The 22750-nt window shown below is 37.2% G+C and overlaps 3 protein-coding genes across 3 annotated transcripts in view; 1 reads left to right on the top strand and 2 right to left on the bottom strand.

Moving 5' to 3' along the window:
- Nucleotides 1-1368: 1368 nt before the first annotated feature.
- LOC101296277 lies at nt 1369-4340 on the top strand. Its single transcript, XM_004296448.1, has 2 exons — nt 1369-2349; nt 3975-4340. The coding sequence occupies exons 1-2, from the start codon at nt 1390-1392 to the stop codon at nt 4131-4133; spliced, it is 1119 nt and encodes a 372-aa protein (XP_004296496.1). The 5' UTR covers nt 1369-1389; the 3' UTR covers nt 4134-4340.
- A 150-nt stretch (nt 4341-4490) lies between these two features.
- Nucleotides 4491-16371, bottom strand: LOC101303509 (DNA ligase 4-like). The gene is made up of 27 exons (XM_004297859.1): nt 16030-16371; nt 15841-15932; nt 15285-15370; nt 15062-15198; nt 14613-14687; nt 14394-14485; nt 14038-14109; nt 13478-13557; nt 13314-13351; nt 13217-13223; nt 12893-13048; nt 11318-11393; nt 10094-10218; nt 9967-10001; nt 9691-9749; nt 9078-9161; nt 8583-8678; nt 8446-8494; nt 8236-8323; nt 7847-8056; nt 7605-7730; nt 7434-7533; nt 7249-7354; nt 7015-7145; nt 6732-6893; nt 6049-6204; nt 4491-5461 (listed from the first exon to the last, which is right to left on the bottom strand). The coding sequence occupies exons 1-27, from the start codon at nt 16369-16371 to the stop codon at nt 4675-4677; spliced, it is 3567 nt and encodes a 1188-aa protein (XP_004297907.1). The 3' UTR covers nt 4491-4674.
- Nucleotides 16372-17659: 1288 nt separating this feature from the next.
- The window catches only part of LOC101295991 (AP-5 complex subunit zeta-1-like), a 7642-nt gene continuing 2551 nt past the window's right edge, over nt 17660-22750 (bottom strand). The window contains exons 6-16 of the mRNA XM_004296447.1: nt 22205-22293; nt 21556-21647; nt 21324-21470; nt 20659-20806; nt 20404-20480; nt 19587-19658; nt 19252-19314; nt 19051-19178; nt 18765-18924; nt 18379-18589; nt 17660-18107 (exon numbers count right to left, since the gene is read on the bottom strand). Of these exons, the coding sequence (XP_004296495.1) occupies nt 18061-18107; nt 18379-18589; nt 18765-18924; nt 19051-19178; nt 19252-19314; nt 19587-19658; nt 20404-20480; nt 20659-20806; nt 21324-21470; nt 21556-21647; nt 22205-22293 (1234 nt within the window). The 3' untranslated portion in view covers nt 17660-18060. The remainder of the gene's footprint in view (nt 18108-18378; nt 18590-18764; nt 18925-19050; nt 19179-19251; nt 19315-19586; nt 19659-20403; nt 20481-20658; nt 20807-21323; nt 21471-21555; nt 21648-22204; nt 22294-22750) is intronic.

Here is a 22750-nt window from a genome sequence, read left to right as displayed (position 1 = left end):
ATATCCAGCTAGCATCATAGAGTCTGTGGTATTATATATAGTTACGTACGTACAAAAAAGGTGCAGTACCGGCCACACGCGCACACACACACACATACCTGCAGAGAGCGAGCTAGAATCAACTAAAATGGAGTTTGGCGAAGAAGGACTACTACAAGAGCCGGTGAGCCCCGGCTCTCAATTCATCAATAGCTCTGTCTTATCTCTTTCAATTCTTGCCGTTTTGGAATTTCAAGTTCCCATCGACGATTTACAAACCATTTCACTTCTGAAAAATGTCTTCCTGCCCATCAATCCACGCTTCTCTTCCATCATGGTACGTACTCTCTCTCTCTCTCTCTCTCTCTCTCTCTCTCTCTCTCTCTCTCTCTAAGAAAAAACGCATGCATAGATGAGTCATAATCATATGGCAACTGAGCAGCGCCCCATAAATCCATAATCCCAAATCTTCAAACCTATCCAAATCCATAATCTCAGATCTTCAAAATTCAACCAAACTCAAGTTCAATAAGGAGGTGAAGTGAAACTACAACATACTTCTTTACCTCGTCAAGATGAAGCTACCGCCATCGGTCTCGATTGCAGTCGTGGTCGGAGTTGAAAAATTTTCCGAAGATGCCGAGAAACATTCGAGCTTCGATTCTCTTTCACCGGAGCTCGTCATCCCAAAGCCACAGACATGACTGCGACGCTGAGAGGAAGCTATGTCCATCGGTACGACGCCGTGAGAAAGGGCGGGTCTCCGTCGCGCTTTTAGGGGTCGAGTTTTCAGATCCTTGATACGCTCATTGATCTTAGAGAGACGGGGAAGAAAAAAGGGTATAAGCGTCAATAAAAAATATCAGATGGACTGTTATATCATTTAATAACTTTAGAGGTAACCATTTTATCATTTAATATGTTTTGGAGTTACCTTTTTATCATGTGGAACAATTAAAGATTTTTTTATCATTTATATTTACAAATGGTAGTTTTGTGTTATATGCCCAAAAATATTCACAAAAAAAAGAGAGTATATAAATAGATAAAAGAAAAAGATAATATAATATAAAGAAAAAGAGAATGGAGAAAACTTGAAACCACCATTTGAAAAATGAGAAATTATATAGAGTTAACGGTGCATGTGCTAAAAGTGTGTTAGTTTTTAAATGTCATGTACTATTTTTGTTTGTTTTGAAACTTGAAATACTAAAATTGAGAGTGGACCGTTTTTCTTAAATTTTTTATTTTTTTTAATTTCAATTGTTTTTTTATTGAATAATTTAGTTTCGATTGCTTTAATCTCTAATAAAATTCCAGCTTGACCGCCGCAGCAGAGAGAGAGCCCTCTCTTTTTCTTCTTCCCTCGCCTTGTTTCTCCATCTCGCTCTCTCTCTCTCTCTCTCTCTCATGGACTCTCTGCTAGCAAGCTACGCCTCTTCCGACGAAGAAGAAGACCAAAAACCCCAACTTCAACCACCCCCAAACCCTTCATCTCCTTCTTCTTCTTCTCTCCCCAAACCCAAACCGTCATCCTTGTTCAATTCTCTTCCTCCTCCAAAACCCACATCAAGATCCTCCCTTTTCTCTTCTCTCCCCAAACCTAAACTCGAACCCCAAGATATCAAACCCAAAATCCCTAACAAACCCATCTCCAATTCCTCTTCTTCTCTCCAAATCCCCAAAAGGGTCGTCCAGTTCAAGCCTCCCATCTTCGCCAATTCGACCCATCTCGACGAAGACGACGACGACGACAATGAGGAAGAAGAGCGCCGGCGGCGGAAAGCGTCGGAGGCCTCGTCGGCGCAGCCTCAGTCCGTGACGTCGTTCTTGTCGGCTATTCCGGCGCCGAGGAACTCCGCAACGCTGGGTGTGAGTTCCGGTTTGGGTTCTGGTGCAGGCTCCGGGAGAAGAGCCATTGTTGAAACGGAGTCGTCGTTTAAAGTGGAGAGCGATGTGGGGTTGGATCAGAATGAGAATGTAGCTAGTTATGATAATTCGAATTTCGATCCGAATGTGGAGAGCTATGAAGGTTATGGTGGTTATGAGAGTTACCAATATGGTGTTGATCATAATGTGGATTCGGGGGTTCAGTTACAAACTGGTGTTAGTGGCAGTGATGCTTTGAGCTATGGTGGTTATGGTGGGTATAGTGGTTATGCTGGAAAGCATGGGAATGAATGGGCAGATGGGTCGCAAGCTGCGGTGATGGGTATGTCAGGTGATGCTGGTGTTAGAGTGAGTGGGAAGAGAAGGAGGAATGATGTTCCGACTGAAATACTTGAGGTTAAGCAGGATGAGTTGATGAAGAATCGGCCGAGGGAGGACCAAGCCAAGGTCACCGGGATTGCTTTTGGGCCTTCTTACCAGGTATGTTTCATATATCCTCCTCTGCTAAGTTAGTTTACCCAATCAAAGCCATGGATAAATTTTCCTCTGCATTTGAGATACATGAGCTATTTAGTTTTGTGTTACTTGTTCGTTTGTAGGATGTGATATCTTTAGCTAGTTTCGCATTCGTTGCCATTAAGTTAGATTATACAAGACTGTCTACCTATTTTTTGCTTGTTTGTAAGTTGTATTTTATGCGCTATTTTCTTGTGGACATCAAACTCTTTATGCGTTATTCCTGAACCAGTAGGAAAAATGTAACCTAGTAACTTAATGACCTGTGCGTCTATCTTGGAAAATGCAATACAAACATTAAGGTAGTAGCTGCGCCAATGTAACATGGTCAATCAAGTGGGATGCGTCAAGGAGAGGTTTTACCTTTTAGATAGTTGCTGTTGGGAACCTTGAGTCGGTCATGATGAGGCGATAAATGTAGGGTTCTAGCAATGTATAATATGAAAAGTGTCACAGTTCAAAAACAGTTGAAACACTACACTCAGAAATGCGCTTCCACGTATAGTGCTGTTTAGTATAGTATTGGGCATCAGGTAGGACTTAGGGTAAAGGATTCTGTTGGATCTAGGCTTATGTCTGGATTCTTGTATGAAGACCTATGAAGGATTAAGACATTTGAAATTTTGTAAAGGAAAATTGATGGAAAACAATCTATAAAGATAATCTGTACTTTGTAATTGTGACTTCTCCAGGGGCTAGACAACAAGTTTAATTTCTGATAAGAGCGTGTGACCTTGTCAGATGGGAAAAGGGTTTGTTTCATGATACTGGGATCTTTCCTTGGTGCAGTGCGAGTAGTCTTTGGGTAATCGATTTGCTCTGTAGAAATTATCCAGTTTGGAGGTGCATTGTTTTGTAGATCGAGTCCATTTGTTATGCATTGGTCTCCTGATGCATGGTTCTCTAGAGGCTTAGTGTCTATGGGTGGCCATTGTAGGATCGAGTCCATTTGTGTACATGGTTTTTTTTTTTTTTTTCATATATTTTTTATGACATGGTTTTCAACACAAGTCAACTTGTTGGATTTTGCCAAGTACACCTATTCCTAACTTGACGAACTTTGAATAATCTATAACATGATAAACCATCATATGCCCTAAAGCCACAAGGACTTGTAAGTTTCAGTTTTAGTTAGGTTGAACTTTTTGTCTCGTGGTCCCCATAGATTGACAGCTTGTTCATTACTTACATCTATCCTAAATCTATGGAACTTTGTACAATTCTACATTGAAGTATCACATGGTTCATAATTCATAACGTAGTTCACTGCACCTTGTTCATCATTGAAGTATCACAGTTCATATTCCATCACGACATCACTTAGTTCACTGCACCTTGTTCATCTCGTACCTGGAACTATCACGTAGTAATACTAATTCTAGAGAGATCTTATCACGTAGTAATACTAATTTTAGAGATATTCAGAATCATTCAACTGTTAAATCACTGTACTGATTCAACTTTCATTCAGCAAGAAAAGGAACTCTGACTCATGGTCCTATCTATTGTGTTTCATAATGTTTCTGTAGTAACATTACTTTTATGTTACGTTATGCATTGACATCTTTATTTGTTTATTTATTATTAAGCCTGTCTCGGCAAAGGGGAAGCCAACGAAGCTGCATAAGAGGAAGCATCAGATTGGTTCTCTGTACTTTGACATGAAGCAGAAGGAGATGGAACTTCAAGAGCGCCGTTCAAGAGGCTTCCTTACAAAAGCTGAAACACAAGCCAAGTATGGATGGTGATCCTGGGAAACGTCACTCACAAAATAGATCCTGGGACCAATTTTTTTTCATATTTTGTATTCCAACACTGTATTTTGATGAAGTGAGATAGAAGATAGAACTTTTCTGGTCATTTCTGTCTCTTTCAATTAACTACGCTTTGTATTGTATAATTGGCAATTCCAAAAGAAAAATTTAATGTTTATATGGAAGTGTGGTTTTTTAGTGATATGCTTTTCAAAAGTACTCCCGGCTCCTCATGTTGAAGAGATTGAAAATCTCTTATCTGTATCAAGATACGTAATTTATCCGAATAATCTGTGTATTATGGAGTGGTGTTCACTGGATAATAAATTCAAGTGTGGGACTGGGTAACATAAAACTATGAATTCCCATTTTGATTCCTTTCCACAAAACCAGGCCGCCAGAAGGAAGTTATGTCCTTGCTATTAATGTGCTACATATAAACATGTCATTTTAGAACAAAAGGATCAACTTCCATCAAGTCCTATTAATTCCCAAGTAGATATACAGAAGAAAAGGTACACAAATAGTCAATAATTTACCAATCCTTAAGTAGCTGACTAGCAAGATCCTTATAGCTAACTTTCTTTTTCTTTGTAGGCTCTGCAACTATATCACATGGTGGCTTGTCATCCTCGGCACTAGTATGCGATGTGGTTTGGACATTCTTCTTTCCATGACTTGGAATCAGATCTACAGGTGGCTTCTCAGACTCAATACTCATTTTCATAGTTTGAGCATTCTTTGTTCCAAGACTGGGAATAAGACCAAGCAACATGGCTTGAACTGGATCATCATTAACTTCGAGTTTCTCCTTGTTATCTTGATCTTGGCTATTATGCTTCTCAATCATTTCAATTTCAGGAAATTTAACAGAATTGCCATCGAATCTTATGTCTGCAACAACCTCTTGTTCAGCTGCCTTACCACTTTGTGATGATGTAGAATCTTTCATTGCCTCATTTCTTTGCATGTCTAAACTTCTGTCACCTACCATCTCATGTGTTCCCTCAGCGATATCAACGTCTTCCTTAAATGATGTATGATCATAAGAATCACTTTCGTCTGACTCATGGAAAGATATTTTAGCAGGCTTCCTGCCAATACGTGCCCGTGTTCTTCGAGTTTGGGTGGCACCACTTTTCCCTCTGTTTGTGCCAGCAGGTCTTCCTCTTTTCCTTTTGCTACCCCTCTCAGGCGAGCGCAAGATCCCATTGTTTTCTTGAGCTGCATTGCCTCTGTTTCTCCCTTTCTTAGAAGCAGAAGGAACCTTCTGAATTTCCACATTATCACTGGGCGCTTCTTCTAAAACCATGTCATGGTTACTAGAAAGACCAAGACAATAAAAGATTAAGATAATCACATAAGATAACACACTCCTACCTACTTACACTAGACCAGAGATGAACAATAGGTTTGAAAGAAACTGCAGGTAAAAAGAGATGCCCCACCCAACTGATTCTCTATGCTAGATTATTTGCTCTATGAAAAAGACTGCTATAAGGATTTAGCTAAGGAATTTATTTTTCTCTCACAGTTGGCAATTGGTACAATAACTATGTTATAACTTGATAACTTCATGCAGTAAATAACTAAATATGTTTATTATCCATGTTCCATAGCACCAATAGACTGATAGTCTAAACCGAAAGTGTCTCCATTGATGAAGTGGACAAAGAAAATTAAGGACATGATAACAAGAATAAAAATAAAGAGAACTTTCTACATTAAGCACATTTCCTAGAAATAATGAAGTCAACTGCACATTAACCAGGTAAAACATCGTGCCTATTTCACCTAATGAGCAACCGTAAGTCTCATATCTTTTAAGTTCACTAACCTGTCCAAAATGAGAAGTCATTGGACATGCAACGTCCATGTGCAAATATTATTTGATAGATTTAGAACTCACCACTCTTCGATGTTGAATTCTTCCCACCCATAGGGTTTCAAACTATATGATTCCTCTTGTAATCTTTGCTTCTTTTCCAAGCAGTCTTCCAACCATTGCAGTCCAACAACATGCAACCTTTTGTTATGCAAAAAGTGCTTCTCCGCTTCAGTCAAACTGTAACAAAGAGAGAGCGATAACAAAAAAAAAAAAAAAAAAAGGTTAGGAACAGCTGTAATGAGGAAAGGTGAGGACAATGGGAAAAACTGTAGAGAAATACAAATGACCCAGAACTAGGGAATAGAACAGAGAAAACTACTCAGCTCTTCGAATAATAACTACAACAAAATTACACTAAGCATCACATTAGATAATTAATAAAGCCTTCCTGTATCATTAAGCAACTTAAACCTTCAGGTAAACTACTAACCACATGCATAAACCATGTGGTCGAGTTGAGAAACGAATGGATAATGACACTACAAGTCCTACTACAAAGACATGCTTAATTTCTGATGCACAAGAACAGCTGAAAAGAATTGAGGTGTAAATAGATTGTCAAACAACGAAAAGAGTTATGTCAATAATTATCATGTTCACATATCTTATTTATCGAAATGAAATGCCAGTGATCATCCTCCATTACAGGATCCTAACTAATCCACGACAGTTACAATTTTACGAGCCATATGTTACTCGGTTACCTTTGCGATAAGGTTTCGAATCCCACATCACACCCCTGAATTGACAAGAGTACCAAATGGGTGGCATCAGCAAGATTATCACTGACTCTGCCACCACCCATGAGAACTTCAATCTTCAACCTTCGTACTGTAACTCCTAACATGACTTCCCAATCCGGTTTCCTTTTGAGAAAAGACCAATACAAAAGAAACCAATGTCAATTTGACATATAGGAAAAAAACAAAAGAAGACTAATATAATTTGTGAGTCCCAAAAGAGCATGATATGACCAATAGATCTTACAGGGAATGAATTGATGAGTTAAAGCAAATGCAGCAGCCGTGAAATCGAGACCATTTCTCCATAGGACAGTATTTTTTCTTGTAATAGTTGATACGTTTCGCATCCTCTGATCTAGGCACATTGCTCAACAGCTGGCAAGAATAAAATACAACAATTACCTCATCATCTAAAACCACATTATTTCAAGTCTAAGCAAACTCACTGTCTTAAGACTCACTAAGAATTTTGTGTTACCTGCTTCATGTCTGCAAGGTCAAGGTCCCAGAAATACGGGTCAGAAAACTCATCAATTTCTTCTTCTAACTTCTTCTTTGAAGAATCAGAAATTGAGAGGTAGTACCTTCACCAGAAATGAAAAGAATATCATAGACCATCAAAATAATTGCATTATTCAAATACGCAGTAGATTAGATAGTTACTTTGGCTGTAAAGGAAGGAGTTTCTTTAGAGAACAACAATCCAAGACCCAAGACAAATGAATGACATCTCCCTGACGTTTTGCTGCCTGATATTTAATCCCTGTCAAATGAACAATTATTGATTATAGTTGAAGTTCTATGTGAGTGAGTGAGAGAGAGAGAGAGAGAGACCTTTGCTTTCAGCTGCAACACAGTGGGTGACTGAGTTATTCAAATTCATCGAAAAAGTACCCCCATTCTCAGCAACTATTTTGTGCAAGGAATCAAGAGAATGAGTTGGAGGCACATTAACAAAGTCTGAACATGTCAAGGACAACAAAGTTAAAAAGAAATAATTTACAAGACAGTAAGATAAGTGATTGAATAATGAGATGAATTTTGTTGTTTGTTAAGGTGTAGACCTCAAAGGATACAGAACATCATTTTTGAAAATATTAAGCTGTCCTCCTTGACACCAGAAACATCAGTCTGAACTAAATGAGAGGGAACAAGAGATAGATTTCTTTTCTCTTCCTTTTTAGAGATCCTCTTGTGTTTCTTTTTATCATCCTGCAGGCCACCATAATCTGTCCCTGTCCCCTTTTGTGTGGTACCATTACCTGAATCTACAAGCTCTATAAATGCTGCAAATGCAAGAAACTAAAAGTAAACAGCAGCTTTAAACCATTAAATAGCTAAGAGCCAACCCCATCTTTGATTACCATAACTAAACATATAGAGAGGAAACCTAGATCATAAATGAGGAATATACAAGCGAAACTAGAATCCTGAGATGCATATCAAATAAGTTTTATCCTCTTACATTGCACATCAAGGCATTCATGCCAAGGTTTATCATATCTAATTCGATCAATACGTGGAAATCTCAGGCTGTATGGTGCAGCAAAAACCTACATGAATTCATCAGCCATCAACCAATTAATGACCAAGTAATAAAATAACCTACACTTTGATCTTCCTAATACAGTTTCATGTATATATCACTAATCACTTGTGCATATATAGGACATACCTCGGACCTTATGGTTCGGATGTCACTCGTTATGGAAAGGATTATTGATCTGCAACACAATGGAAAAAACACTTAAGTATATGCTGAAAATCAAAACATAACAAAACATACCTATAGTGAAAAAAAATCATACTAACTTCTCAGGGCTTTCAACCCAAACATCTGGTCTCTCTTTTGAATGGTTCGTTACTTCATAAAAACTTGGTGGGGCCTTTTTGGGGTAGTCATACTTCCTGAAAGAGAGACGGAGAGACAGGTTAATATATATTTGCACAGATAAAGAAACAACAAGACCCGATTCCTTGTATTTTGTCATAATAAGGTAGAGTCCTAGTACAAGTGAATGGTGATTGCCAAAATTCCACATCAACTCCAAGCATTAGTCAACACCATTCTCTCGTTCATGTCCATGAAACTGATGGGTCCTTAAATTACCAAACTACTGAAATCACCAATGGTATTGATCTCTTGGTCCAAGACCATAAGCTGAATAGCCATCAAAGAAATTACCAGATCACAAGCTGTCGTGCTTGCTTCAATGCGCAATTTCATGTTGCTCATTGGATATTTCCTTGGATAAACCTGAGGAGCTACAACTGTGGTTAAGTTTTTTTTTTCTTAAAAAATAATACCTTAGATAAGGTTTTAATTTGGTTGCCACAGCATCTAACTCCTCATCAGTAAGTCCAGTACCCACTCTACAAAACGATACAAATCTGCAATATAAAAACTCGATCAGAGACTTAAATTTACCAGCAGTAGATACAAAGATAATAAGCACTTAAAATGATTCAGGTTCTCTAGTATCCAAAGTATATCCCCAACAACATAAAGCCCCAACAAACATGCTCATGATGGATCCACAACCTATGGATTTTTTACTATTTAAGAGTCAATAGGTGACATACAGGCCAACCTAAGGAAACGTCAACTTGTTCAATTAAAGAGTGGCGTCAAGCTAAACATGGGTTAGCGTAATTCTTATTAAACACTAGGATAAAAAAAGCCCAGGTAGGGATCCCACCCAATGTATTGTATCATATATACATCGATATATGCACATATGTTAAAAAATAGAAGAGACAATATGATATTCCCTTGGAAGCTATCAGAACAATCTACAAAAGAAAATGTAAGGAAAAGTTTCCTTAAATAAGAGAATATACAGTCCAAGTTGCAGGTCTAAACTTTAGTAGTTGAAGCCAATCAATCTTCATAGACACAGTAATCATTAAACAATTCTACCTTCTTGGATAAGTATTTGCAACCGGACGTTCAGCAAGACCCACCAAGAACTGAGCTACCTGCAAGAATGATAATCTTATCAATGGAACTCAATCGTTTACTACGAATACCTATATACATAGCCATAAGGATTGGTCTTTCCTAAGGTCCTTAAATCACATCTTGTCTCTCATAACGACTCACATGGACGACAGATACACGGCGAAACTAAGAGAGAACTGTTAAGTTATATACACAAAAGAGATATTAGAAAATTTGAAAAGACTGCAAACTCACCTCCCCTCCACGACGCCCTGAACCATAGTATCCTCCTAAAATAGGTAGATGAACAATTAATTAAACAACTATAAACGATATGAGGAATACAATATGTTGCTTCTGAAGCAAATAAAAATTAACAGACCTATTATCAGAACATCCAGATCAGAACCAGCCCGAATGTAATCCGGCTTCAGTTTCAACCACTTTCCACTACGATCACTAGGTTCCCATTTAGAACCAAGGTCCTTTATAACAATCCCCTCATCTCTGAAGGACAAGAATAATGTTTAAGCTCGAGGAAACAACTAATTACATGAGACATGAACAAATGAATCTGATGAAGTGCACAAGACATGGAGCGCTAAGAATAAATTCTACCCATTGAAGACAGGGGATTGATTCTTTTTTTAATTTTACTTTCTTTGAGAAGAAGACAGGGATTGAATCTAGAAATAAGGAACTCAAGAAATAGTTGCTCGATTCGGTCATGTAATATATCATATGGACGTGATGTTTTACACGAATTTAAGGTGATTTATAATAGTTTCCAATTCATAGTTCTAGTTATTTAGGCCCAACACAAAACACTGGAATCTGAAGAATATATGATAATCCTTGGGTTCAAACTAGCTTGAGCATAAGCAACTAAACCATGCAATGTGGGAAAATGATATAGCACTACTTTTTCATATATTCACATAAACTTCTGATTCATCCTTGACATTAATATATAAATATATATATATATATACACACACACACACATATATATATATACAGGGCCCTTCCACTAAGGGATCCCTTATTATGACTTATATGAGGGATTGAGCATTAGCCCAACTTTTTGATCACATATATATACCTATAAATTCTGAATTCTCGGATTTTAAATTACAATTGGAAAGTTATATGATGGCTTTTAGTAAGTGTTGTTATACCAGAGCATTGTCAAATAACAGGCCCACAGTATCAAATGGATGTAAGCCAAGGGTACTGTTATGAAACACAGAAGCTACAATTGGAAACTTATGTCATGGCTTTCAATAACGGTTGCTATACCAAAGCATTGTCAAATAACAAGCCTACGGTGTCAAATGCATGTAAGCCAAGGGTACTGTTAATAAACACAGAAGCGAAACAGGATGCTAGTGGAAAAAAAAAAAAAAAAAAAAAAACAAAGAAAAAGAAGTAAACCGAAAAAGAAAGATGAATGAGACAATAACCAAATAAAATCAATCTTGACCAATTTGTTTTCCCAAATAAGATTTGATAAAGAGAAATTGTCCCTATATAAGCTGAAGGTACTTTGGGCCTCAAAGCTACAAGACTTAATTTATTGTACCTAAAAGGAACATTAGATGCTTACCTGTTCGCTATGGTTTCTTTGAAAAACCTCTGAACATCATCCACAGTATGAACAACAAGGGACCAACAAGGTTCGCCTGCATGACCAGCAAATGTATATATAAGAGATCTAACATGAAATGTTCAATTAATTGACAATCTTTACAAACTCTCAAGAAAAACAAGTTGGTATTGCATTCATATGCCAGGAATTTTCTAGACTGAAGATGTCAACCATCACTCTAGCTCCAGATGATATAAGAGACATATGTGTCGTTTGAAGTCATCATCTTGAATTTCATCATCCTTTAATTTCTGAAGGATGATGCTATTCGCACACCCCATCTATGATGATTAATGAGAATCAATCATGAAGCAAATTTAAGGGGTAGTTTGCTATTCACACACCCTATTTGCTTCATGATTGGTTCTCATTATAGATGGGGTGTGTGAATAGCAAAATACGGTGTGTGAATAGCACACCCTTTCTAAAATGCAAATACAGAAACACCCTCTGTGGAAAAAACAAAAACAAAAAAAACAAAAAAAAATTACTTGACCCAGTTGGATCAAATAACGAGTTAAGATCCTCAGGCAAGACACGTAATTACAAAGAGGTTTTATTCCTCCAAAGAGGTATTACTCATTCCCCGTAGAGAACTCACTGGCAAGAGCCATTGTAAGTCTCATAACAAGCTAGATATTATACAAAATATAGCATGCACAAATATAGAGATTATACCATGTGAAAACTTTAAAGGCCACAGATAAGTGATAGTAATTGGGAGTTGTGACAGTTTAGAAGAGTGTCTAACCAGTCACATATTTTAAAAAAGGAGAGAGAGAGAGCTTATACCATGTGAAAACTTTAAAGGCCACAGATAAGTGATAGTAATTGGGAGTTGCGACAGTTTAGAAGAGTGTCAGTTTAGAAGATAGATACAGAGAGAATGCCTGGCAGCCTCAATTCTAACACATTATCAAAAATAATTTTGACGCCTTCCAGAATCTGGTCCCAGACTTTCACTCCAAATACCACCCATACAAGAACAGAATGAACATGGTCTGGATGCACAGCCGGAACTTGTTTTCCTAAATACCTAAACAGTACCAATCCACAACATTATCCAAACATCATCCATGTCTCTGGGAGTACATAAATCAAACACTGAAGTCAACACCACATCAACTCAACTGAATCATGAAGTACTATGACGACAAGATGTCATAATGGACAACGATGTTTGGTTATAACTCATAGGAACAAAACTGAAGTTTGGGTTGATCCTTAAACTGCATAACTTAAAGTAAAGCATCGCATGATTTCACCTACAACAAAACGATCCAAGCTTGAAATGGGAGGCCCACAGAGCACCAAGAAAATGAGAAAATATGTTCTATATTCCTAAATTTTATATGTAAGTAGAAAAAAAAAAAAACAAAAAAAAAGGTAGTGTGAATAGCACCACCCTAATTATATATATATATATATATAAGTAGACACCTAATCTGATCAGTCACACTAGCATGCACAGGGTGAATTTCTGACTATTGAACAAAACCTAAAAAAATATTAAAGACACTGTTACGGTGTTACCTGAAGAACGGCGAGTGTTAAGGCCACCATTAGGTACTAAAATCTCTAAACGACCCGTCAAAGGCTTGACTACTTTCTGGAGAAGCTCCTGCCGTTCCTTCAAGCTCTCGTGAATTACACTAGTATCTCCAACATAAAGGATATCGAATGCAACATCTAGTATGTCACATCAAGGCACAAACTCATCTGTTTTCGTAACTGACCTTCAACATGCTTGATTTGCAACATTCTATGATTTTCATCAGCTATTGCATCAGAATGATCAGACCACCGCCAAAAAAAAAATTGAATTTGAACCTCCTCAACTTCAAACAAAAAGGATACAGCACAACTGCATGAGGAGAGGAGAGAGTTAGCTGAACTCCACTTTGGTTCTTTCTATAAACTTGGAATTATTGAAATGAAAAAAAAATATATAAACCTGTTTATCACTGTCAAGTCCATCCTTCGCTGCCTTTGCTGTTGAACAAGGATACTGAATTTTATATATGGCCAATACAGAATGTGCAAATAAGAAATTACAAGAAAAAAAAAATAATTCACTGAAGAAAAAGAAAATTCAAAAACTAAAAATTAGAAAGAAACCTATCTCTTGATTTGAACCAAACTCAGCAAAACGCTTTAGAGACGTGTCCCAGACCAACATCTCACCATCAAGAATACACCTACCGTGATTGCAATAGGAAGAACAGTTACAAATTCACTGAATAAGCAACTGCATGTGGTCACTCATGCCAAAATGTATGAAATCTGACCAAAAATAATATATGCATTTCATTAAGTAGTTTCACATATGGGTAAGGACAAAGCAGCCACTTTATGCATTACATCGTGTTGGCTTAAGAGGATCTGAAAGCATTCTAAAATTGATACAATGCCAGGTTTATGATGGCAAGAAAATACAGGAATTACTACAGCCTACGAGCCTGATTCTTTTCTACTATACTAAAGACCGAACAAACAACGGAAAGGGGATCATCATCGATAATATGGAGAAATTTTTCAGGGGGTTTACACTTACGAGCCAAGAAAGGAAATGGACCACAATAAAAGCAAAGCATACCCATACCTGGTATAGATTCTTTTAGGGATACAAGAGATAAGAGATAGGCAGCCATAAATGGAAAGTTGATACAGATATATACCTATCAGCCTGAACATTTTGTATAATAATGTCTGACATTGCATGTCCATACTCGGAGTGATCCAAAAAGTTCCTGCACAAGAAAAACATATTACCAAAAATATTAAGTATTCCAGGTCTCAAAAACTATCACATATAATAACATGATTTGGCATTTCACTAGATACAACATCTCTAAAGTAAAAAATTACTGTTGGAGTAGTCCTCCCATATGGCAAACACCATTTTACAAATTAGTGTGCTAAAATTGTAATGACAGCTAAAGCATGTCGGTCAGTATAATAATATCTCCAAGATAAAGAATTCAAACTTGTAAATATTAAGCAACACTTGTGAATTTTGATGAGTGGCCTCTACCTCGAGTAGTAATGTACTTCACCTCCATTCTTATGAATTTGAATGCGATCACCATCGAACTTACACTCAACAACAATTTCCTTTCCATGAAACTAGAAAGGGAAAAAAAAAAAAACAAGACTAAATAAGTTTATTAGTTTGTACACTGTCCCCATTTTACTCAAATCACTTTTATGTTAGTGTGCATTTTTTTTTAACAGTTATTTAAAAGTATGAAACCTTTTTCCATGCAGCAGTTGCATCACCAACTCTCATAGCTAGCTGCGGTCGCACAGCTTTTCCAACTTCAATGTCCTGCAATTGACATACAAGGCTCTACTTAAGCATTTTCTACACCAGAATACAAAGAAGAAATCTTCTCCATTAGGTACTTCAATTAGATATTTATAACACCAAGGGAAGATGTTAAAAGGAGATATTGTTAAGATGGTTTTTTCACAAGCAACTCACAAAACTGACAGATAGTTTTTAAATCTTTGGAATACATCAATGGCTTAAAACAGTTTCTCTCTAGTAGCTTGAAGAGATTTTCTTTTTTTTTTTATTTAACCTTGAAATGATGAGTACTACATACAGCCTGAAGTGATGAGTATTATATACTAGGAAACAATTTCATACCATAAAATATTCAAAAGAGACATCAGTGTTTCTTTATATTAGTTACAGACCTGTCGTTTATGTCGTTGACTTCTATTCCTCAGCTTTTCACAAACCAATTTTAAGTCACAGGTAACATTAAACAAGTCTTCAGCATCTGGATGAAATTCGTGGAAGATGCTCTTTTCACTAATTCCCAATTTCAGATCTGAAGAAAATATAGAAACATAAAGAATTGAAGCTTGAATAGAAAGATGATAAGAAACACACATCATGGACCTCATTAGAGAACACCTTTAAGGATGATCATGACGATCCACTTCATTTCTTGAGCATTTGTCTTCTGTACCAAAGTAGTAAGAATTGAAGTCTTCTCAGTCCTGTTCACATGGTTGAATCTATTTAGTATGTCGTGGTAATATATACTCAAAGCAAAGTAAGAGCATACAATCATATATAAGGAACTATGTTCCAATAACAAAATACATTTGAATACATAAATCATCCACAAAAATGAGTAGAGAACACAAATTAAGGCCGAAGAACTCTATGTAATACTTAAATTCAGGTTAAGTAGGATAACCTACATGGCTACATAAACCTAATTTGAAACCTGGTGTTGTCTACTGATAACATAATTTATCTAATACAGCAAATAGACGTTCTGGATAGCAACACCAAGGGTAACCAACACAATCATCTCAAAAATGATGAGACTTTCTGATACAAGCAGACAAATAAACAAGCACAATTGCTCATCAACATGCTCAAATGACCGCAATAATAGCAATAAGTTGCGTCACAATGAACATTTACAAGCTCATTAAGAACTAGGACTAAAGCACCACACCTGTTTTCGCTCGAAGCCAAACGATCAAGCAACTCATTCAACTCGTTGATCGTTAGTCCACCGGAACTAAGTCCCTGCCTCCTTTGCAGCACCTTGATCATCACAAATAACACAAATGCAAAACATATAAGCACCAAATTCCAAAGATACATTCTAGAGTCAAATCGGAACCGGAATTGAAACCCTAACCTCGGCGGCGACGAGAGCGAAGTTGCCGGCATTGGCGCCGGTGCGGGCGCCGCCCTTGCGCCAATTGATGAGGCGGAGGGCGTCGTCGGAGTCGCGGGACATGCCGAGGGCGTCGATGAGACAGGTGGCCAGGACGGACTCCTTTAGGCCATAGCTGCCGCGCTCGCGATCGAGGTTTGGGAGAACGAGGCGGATTGCGGCGAAGTAGTCGGAGGGTTTGCAGAAGTTGTCAAGGAATTTGCGGAACTTGGAGCGCTTTAGGGCGGAGGTCTTGCTGCGTTGGATCCAATTGAAGAGGCTGCACAGCACACTGAACTTAGTCTCCTCATTCTTCTGGTTCATTCTTTCTTCCTTCTTTTTCGTTTGATTGATTTTCGAGCGGTTTGTTTCTCTGTGGTTTCAGTTTGAACGGTGCTTTTATATCCTCCGACTCTTCCTTTGTACTCCAGTGGGCTACCTGACCCGACCCGAGCCCAGCTTGGCCAATTTTTCTTAGTAGTCTTTTACCGGATCACGATCACCTAAAAAGAAACTTGAGTGCCGTTGATTTTAATTTATACAGTTATACGTCCCACACAATTGTAGCACAAGAACTAGCTTGCCGGGTAGGGTACAAATGAGGGGTGTGCTTATTTTGAACCGTTATGTCTCATGTCAATAGACGAGTTTATCTATAGTGTATTGAGTGTTTTGATTTAGAGATAGACGGACTATGTGCATTAATAAACTAATTTGGGAGTTGGGGAGTCTACTTTTTTGTATCGAACGTCTGGTTGATGTGATGTAGCTATACTGATGTAGCGTAGAACTTTCTCCCAAAATGTCCAAGTAGCAACAGAAATGAGAATAGTTAGATGTAAAGCTGAAAATAGTCAAAATACCACACCCAACTCACCCAAGTAATTCACATTTGGAAGTAATTTTCATTTCTAGTTCATGCATAATAATATATTGCTGCTTATTGATGACAAAGACTTGTGCTATATTTTCATTTCCACCGGAATGTGAGGAAATTTTTAAGGCGTTATTGGTTGGTAATATTGCAAGCATGTTCAACAAGTTCAGGGATAGTACTGGGACATTTGAGGAACTCTTATGAATGATGAAGTATAACTATTCACTTTGTACGAGCCATTATCCGAGGGGTTCATAGAGAAGACGTACTTGATGAGGCACCAACCTTCACAATCTCTTCTCGAGCATGCAGCATTGAGCTCTCCGTTACTTAAACAAGTAACTCATGCTGTATATCAGCCATTTCTGAATGGTTTTCCAAGGATAGGAGCAAGGAATTGCTTGTCTAGCTATGAGGAAGATCATTCACGATGGAACTCTGCTGACTCTTGCAAAGTCGAATTTCAATAGTCCATCAAAAACAACCGAGGTTCATTGTTGAATCAAGGGATTTTGTTGATTGCCTCAAGTTGAATATATGCCACAAGTAACATTGCAGCAATCTTGCATATACTCGCAACCTTGCCTACAAACAAGTGCCTTGCATATACTAGCAACCTTAAATTCTAAGCCAGCCAAAGCGAGCGTTATATGATAATTAATCATTCAAACCAGATACTAAACTCACAAGCACCCAAATAATTTGCAGGCCAAAGCATAATCTACCCAAGTTCCTCAACCGAAAGGAAATTATCAACTATGTTTAACAACCAGCAATCATCATCAGTTGCAAAATACCAGTTTATGTTATATTCTATTACAATCTCAAAGCTTGATCATCAGAAAGATGAATGCTTGAGAAGTCGTCACCAAACAACTCCTTGCGTGAAGTATATTTTAAATCATTTTAATCATGTTTAAAATCACGAAAATGATGGCCTCTCTTTTTCACGTGCCAATTAGGTTAAGGTACTGTGTACACACCACACAGCAAGTATAGAGATAGTACTTTACAAGCTATGGAACTTGTGTATATAGGGCAATGCACTTTACAAGATAATGTACAACAGAAAATCTTTAAGTACAGACTAACAATACATGTTAAAAACTCAATAAATTGCAAAAATTAGGCACCATTCATCTTGGAAGAACATCTGAAAAGAAAAAATCATGGAAGGGTGGACCTGCAAGAAGGTAAAAGTAAAATTCATGATAAACAAGTGATAGTAGGATATCTTGTAGCTGACTGAATGGTGGACAAAATTTGTAACTGATGCTAGCTAGGATTTCTTTTAGTTATATCTTTCTTATATATATCAGCCTCGAGCAAATAGTTAAGGGTGCATTGTTTTTCTGTATAGGGTAGGAACAAAGAAAAGGTGACATGGTATGTAGGATGCTTCACACTATTTAGAAATTTAAGTAAACTCAAAGGTTCTGATATAGAATCCTGACCTTCTTGTTCACCGAGGATATAGAATGGAATATGTGCAATCATCTTTGTTGCGCCCTCGCTCCACTTGACAGTACCTGGCTTCTGCATTTGTCCATGTGAAGGTCGTGAAGGCCCCAAAACAGAAGAGGCAATTGCAGGTTCATTTATTAAACCCAAATAATCACAAGCCCGTCTCCAGACCCTCACATCCGATATCCGAGACCTAACTACCTGATGATACACAACCACACACTGAATGTTAGCTGACAACAGAGAACTTCTCCTGCAAATTATACTATAAAGAAATTCCAACCCCCTTTGTAACACACTGAACTTATGTATATTTGTAGCCGCAAATATAGAGGCATTATTCAGGTAGGGCAAAAGTTCAAAACTATCAACTAACTTTGCTCAAGGAAAAGCGAGCCCTGGGCAGCAATTCACGGTGGTTGGTTGCCAGCTTTGCAATGGCTGTAATAACAAAACATAGAAGCCTTGACTGTGATGACTTTCTTGAAGTTAGGTTATCTGAGCTCAAGGCAGACTCTTGCCGCAGGCCTACACGACTTCAAAAGGGAGCACGGGAGAAGAAAAGAAAAGAAAAATTCAGGAGTAGCTGAAATGCTAACATCTGAAACTCAGAAATGATAACATCTGAACTCAGATGTAAGCAAAGGCTGTTTTATCTGTACCTAGATGAAAGGCTTTCATATAGGAGTAGCTCTAAACTCTCAAAAAGCTCACGAGCTGCATCTTTGTGTGATGCTCCACCCCCACCATGCTCTCCAATAGCCCAACACAATTGTAATGCCAACTCTTCCTGTGATAAGGCAATAGATTTAACAAAAAGTAGGATACCTGTCCACTTTAAAGAAGGGAAATTATCAACTGACCTTTTCAGGGCTGTCATAAGCTTGTCCACTATAAGCTTCTGCAAGCCTGTCCATTATAGGCTTCTGCAATGATTGAAATCAAATTGGAACTCTATCAGTGAAGAACAGTAGAAAAAAGACCTAGAGAATGAAGGTCTCTATTACCTGGCAGTATTCTATTATTCCCTTTAAACAATGTAAGGTCTACGACCGAAGAAAAAGGAAAAAAAATAGAAATCCATTCCTCATAAGCCTTGAGAAACATGCCAATGGTTGCTAATAGTTGAAAGCAACAGACATATACAGGAAACTGGAGCATATAGTAACAGAAGCAAATATTTTGTTTCCAGCACTACCTTCAAAAGCGCAATAAAATCTGGGGAGCGCTGAAAGGCGGCAAGCATGAATTCTAAAAGCCTCTTACGGACCTATATAAAAATTCATAATTTCACAGAAATAAGAATCTCCAAATCTTGGAAAAGCTCTCATATGTTAAAAATGATAATTCAGAGTGACAAATAAGAGAGCAAGCATCTTGTGATCAGATTTTTAGCATTCAGCCAGAAGATTGTGTAATATAGGCATCAATGACACACCATATACCAACTGGTTCTGATTACTTTTACAGTTGGATCATCATTCTAAAACCATCCTCCGGATTTGAAATATATATATATATATGTGTGTGTGTGTGTGTGTGTGTGTGTGTGTTGTTTGCAATCAAGATACGAACAGATTCTTTGCCATATTTGGACATGTATATATTATTAAAATACAGTATCAATTTATACCAGAGTACCAAGAAAACCACTTGACCCGATAAATTGATGCATAAGTAAATAAAAATTATGCAAATAAGTCGTTCATGATCTTCAAAAGAGAAAATCATGCTGCACAAAGCCTCCAATCATCATTTTTATCCCTAAAATACAAGTAAATGATTTTGCAAATAAGTCGTTCATGTTCTTCAAAATAGAAAATCATGCTGAACAAAGGCACCAATCATCATTTTGGCTGAATGCTTTAGAAGAACAAGTTAAATGAAGTGCATGAGACAATAAGTCTGTTTTAAGCATCAACAGTATATGGTTTGTACACACCGAAAACCAACGAGCATGACCACAAGAACAACCTCAGCAGAAAAACACATAAAAAAAATAGTTAAATACACACCTCATAAGAATAAACTTTGTCAGGAAAAATTGTACCATTCCTAGACATGAGTAGGGGAATCAATGCGCAGATCAAAGCTGGCATGAGAAAGAGAATTAAATATGAGGTAAGCATCTATATAAGCATTCTGCATATATTAGGTTAACTTACAAATTTAGGTCCTAAACAATGAGTTAATAGGGAACTCAAATGTTAGACTCAGAGCTATATCCTTTCCTTTCTTTCGTTCTTTTTTTGAGAGCTAGGTTAACTTACAATTGTTGACATCACGTAATGCTATAGCAAAGTAAAGATCAAGAAGCCGCGGTGCCATCTGAAGTATATATTTCAGCCTATTGGATCGAGGGTTATTTATTGCAGCCTGTAAAGCTGCAACTATCCCAGGAGAGGTCAAGTGGCGCTCCTGAAATATAACAAAAATGTAATTTGAGCATCTTCTAGAAAATCTATAAACAAAATATGATCCCATCACTGAAAAAGCATAAGCATATTGATTTGGATATTTCTGGCTGATTTAAATGTTAAATGTTAATATACAGTTTAAACATACTTCACAGTTTAATTCCACGTCAAAAGTTACAAATAAAAACCCAAGTAATAGTCTTAAAGATGTCCAGAACTTGACTTAATTCCATCATTACAACCCATGATCTTATGAGGGCATTTTTCATTTGGATTTTGTTGAAGTCATGAAATGGGTCTAAACGATCATGCCCGTAACTTTCAATAATTCCATGTCAATAAAATGTAAACTTTTATCATGTAGATTTCATTAGGATTCTGTTGGAATGACAAAAAAGAGGCACATAAACGCTGTTCTGCTTTAAAAGCATGTCACCACACCCATTAGTCATTTAAGACAAGAAGATAAAAATAAGGTGAATGTGCCTTTGGTATCAGAGAGAGAAAAGAACACTTACAGCGATGCCATCATTTTCATCCTTTAAAAGGTCGAGGAACAGAGGGTCAGCAACATCTATTGCATTAGTGTCCTCTGACTCGGAATCTCCCCCTCCATCTCCTATTGTTGAACCGGTATAAGCTTCATCCATAAGCGCCAGCAGCATCTGCATCCAATAAGAGTGTGTATTGTTAATTTCATCATTTATATGGGTGTGGAAAAACTCATGCAACTTTTTAACAGTCAATAACCTCAGGAGCCGAACTCTTCTGCATTGAAGCTATGCTGTTTCCAACCAATGATCCTGAGCTCTTTTCTACTTTCTCCAATGCCACTACCAAAGCTACCATAGTTGAAACAAAAATCATCAATCTGAAGTCCCTTTATGAAAAACTCAGGAAAACAAATTTGTCAAAAACCACGCCCAACCAAGACCAATATAACAGGACATGCTGATTCCAAAGAGCTTTATCGTTTTTTAATAAAAGGGAGAAGGGAACCAAAAATTTAGAAGAAATAAGAAAATTATAAATTGATTATGATCGAAAAGAGATAGAATATCTATAAATCCCATTTATTTCATCCTTCTCCTAAGCATAATGACCATTTTTGTATACAGTTGTAATTTTTAGATTTAATCCTGAGGATTAACTGTATGATTGCAAATCATCAGAAGCAAAAGGACCACATACTTCATACGCTAAGTAGTGGGGACTTGGACTCCACATGTGGCTTGAGAACTCTAATTCTTTTTTATGGCCAACATTTTGATCCTCAAGTAATAACAAGGGATTAGGATAGTGGAAGCTATGCGATTAAAAATGAGTCAATAGATGATGCACCCTCAAAGAATAAGAGGAATCCAAAGAATGAACGTGTGAGCACAAAAATCAAACTCACTTGGCAAGTCCACTAGAGATGGAAATAATGGAAGAAATGACCCTGGAGACATCAATCCTGGAAACACCTTGAAGAATGATTTTTCTAATCTGCAAGGTAAACCCCATATATATGAGAATTATTGATTTCTCTTTATGTGGATGTATACTTAGTCAAATCATCTCAAGCACAGTTACTGCACCGATTTTCATATTCACTAAACTAAATAGCAACTAGAAAGTACATTTGTAAACATGCATATTCACATATGTCTGTGTCTATGTGCCATTAAAAACTGACATCTTGGATCATAATAGGAGATGTGATACAACAATACAACAATATCCGATATAGTTAAAATAACACACACACACACATTATATATATATATATATACAGGAATTCTCAGGTGTGGATTTCCATTTTTGCACCACTTCCAGATCGAATTTCCTCAAACTTCCTTCTAGACATATCTAGATCATCTTGTGTAGATCATCTCTGCAAAATTTCAGCCAATTTGGTGATCGTTAAGGCCCTCAAAATCGAAAACAAATCTAACGGACTGAA

This window comes from Fragaria vesca, linkage group LG4 (assembly GCF_000184155.1).
Source record: "Fragaria vesca subsp. vesca linkage group LG4, FraVesHawaii_1.0, whole genome shotgun sequence".
Taxonomy (NCBI): Eukaryota; Viridiplantae; Streptophyta; class Magnoliopsida; order Rosales; family Rosaceae; genus Fragaria; species Fragaria vesca.
Note: the sequence above shows the minus strand (reverse complement) of the source record. Positions and strands in the feature narration are given on the sequence as shown.

Bases quoted from the DNA above. Each gene is read 5' to 3' on its own strand.
- LOC101296277 (XM_004296448.1), top strand. From the start codon at position 1,390: ATGGACTCTCTGCTAGCAAGCTACGCCTCTTCCGACGAAGAAGAAGAC. The intron at 2,350-3,974 runs GTATGTTTCATA...TTTATTATTAAG, and splicing joins CTTTTGGGCCTTCTTACCAG to CCTGTCTCGGCAAAGGGGAA.
- LOC101303509 (XM_004297859.1), bottom strand. From the start codon at position 16,371: ATGAACCAGAAGAATGAGGAGACTAAGTTCAGTGTGCTGTGCAGCCTC. The intron at 13,352-13,477 runs GTTTCTTTCTAA...CTTGTTCAACAG, and splicing joins TGGTTCAAATCAAGAGATAG to CAAAGGCAGCGAAGGATGGA. The intron at 8,495-8,582 runs GTTAGTATGATT...ATTGTGTTGCAG, and splicing joins TGGGTTGAAAGCCCTGAGAA to ATCAATAATCCTTTCCATAA.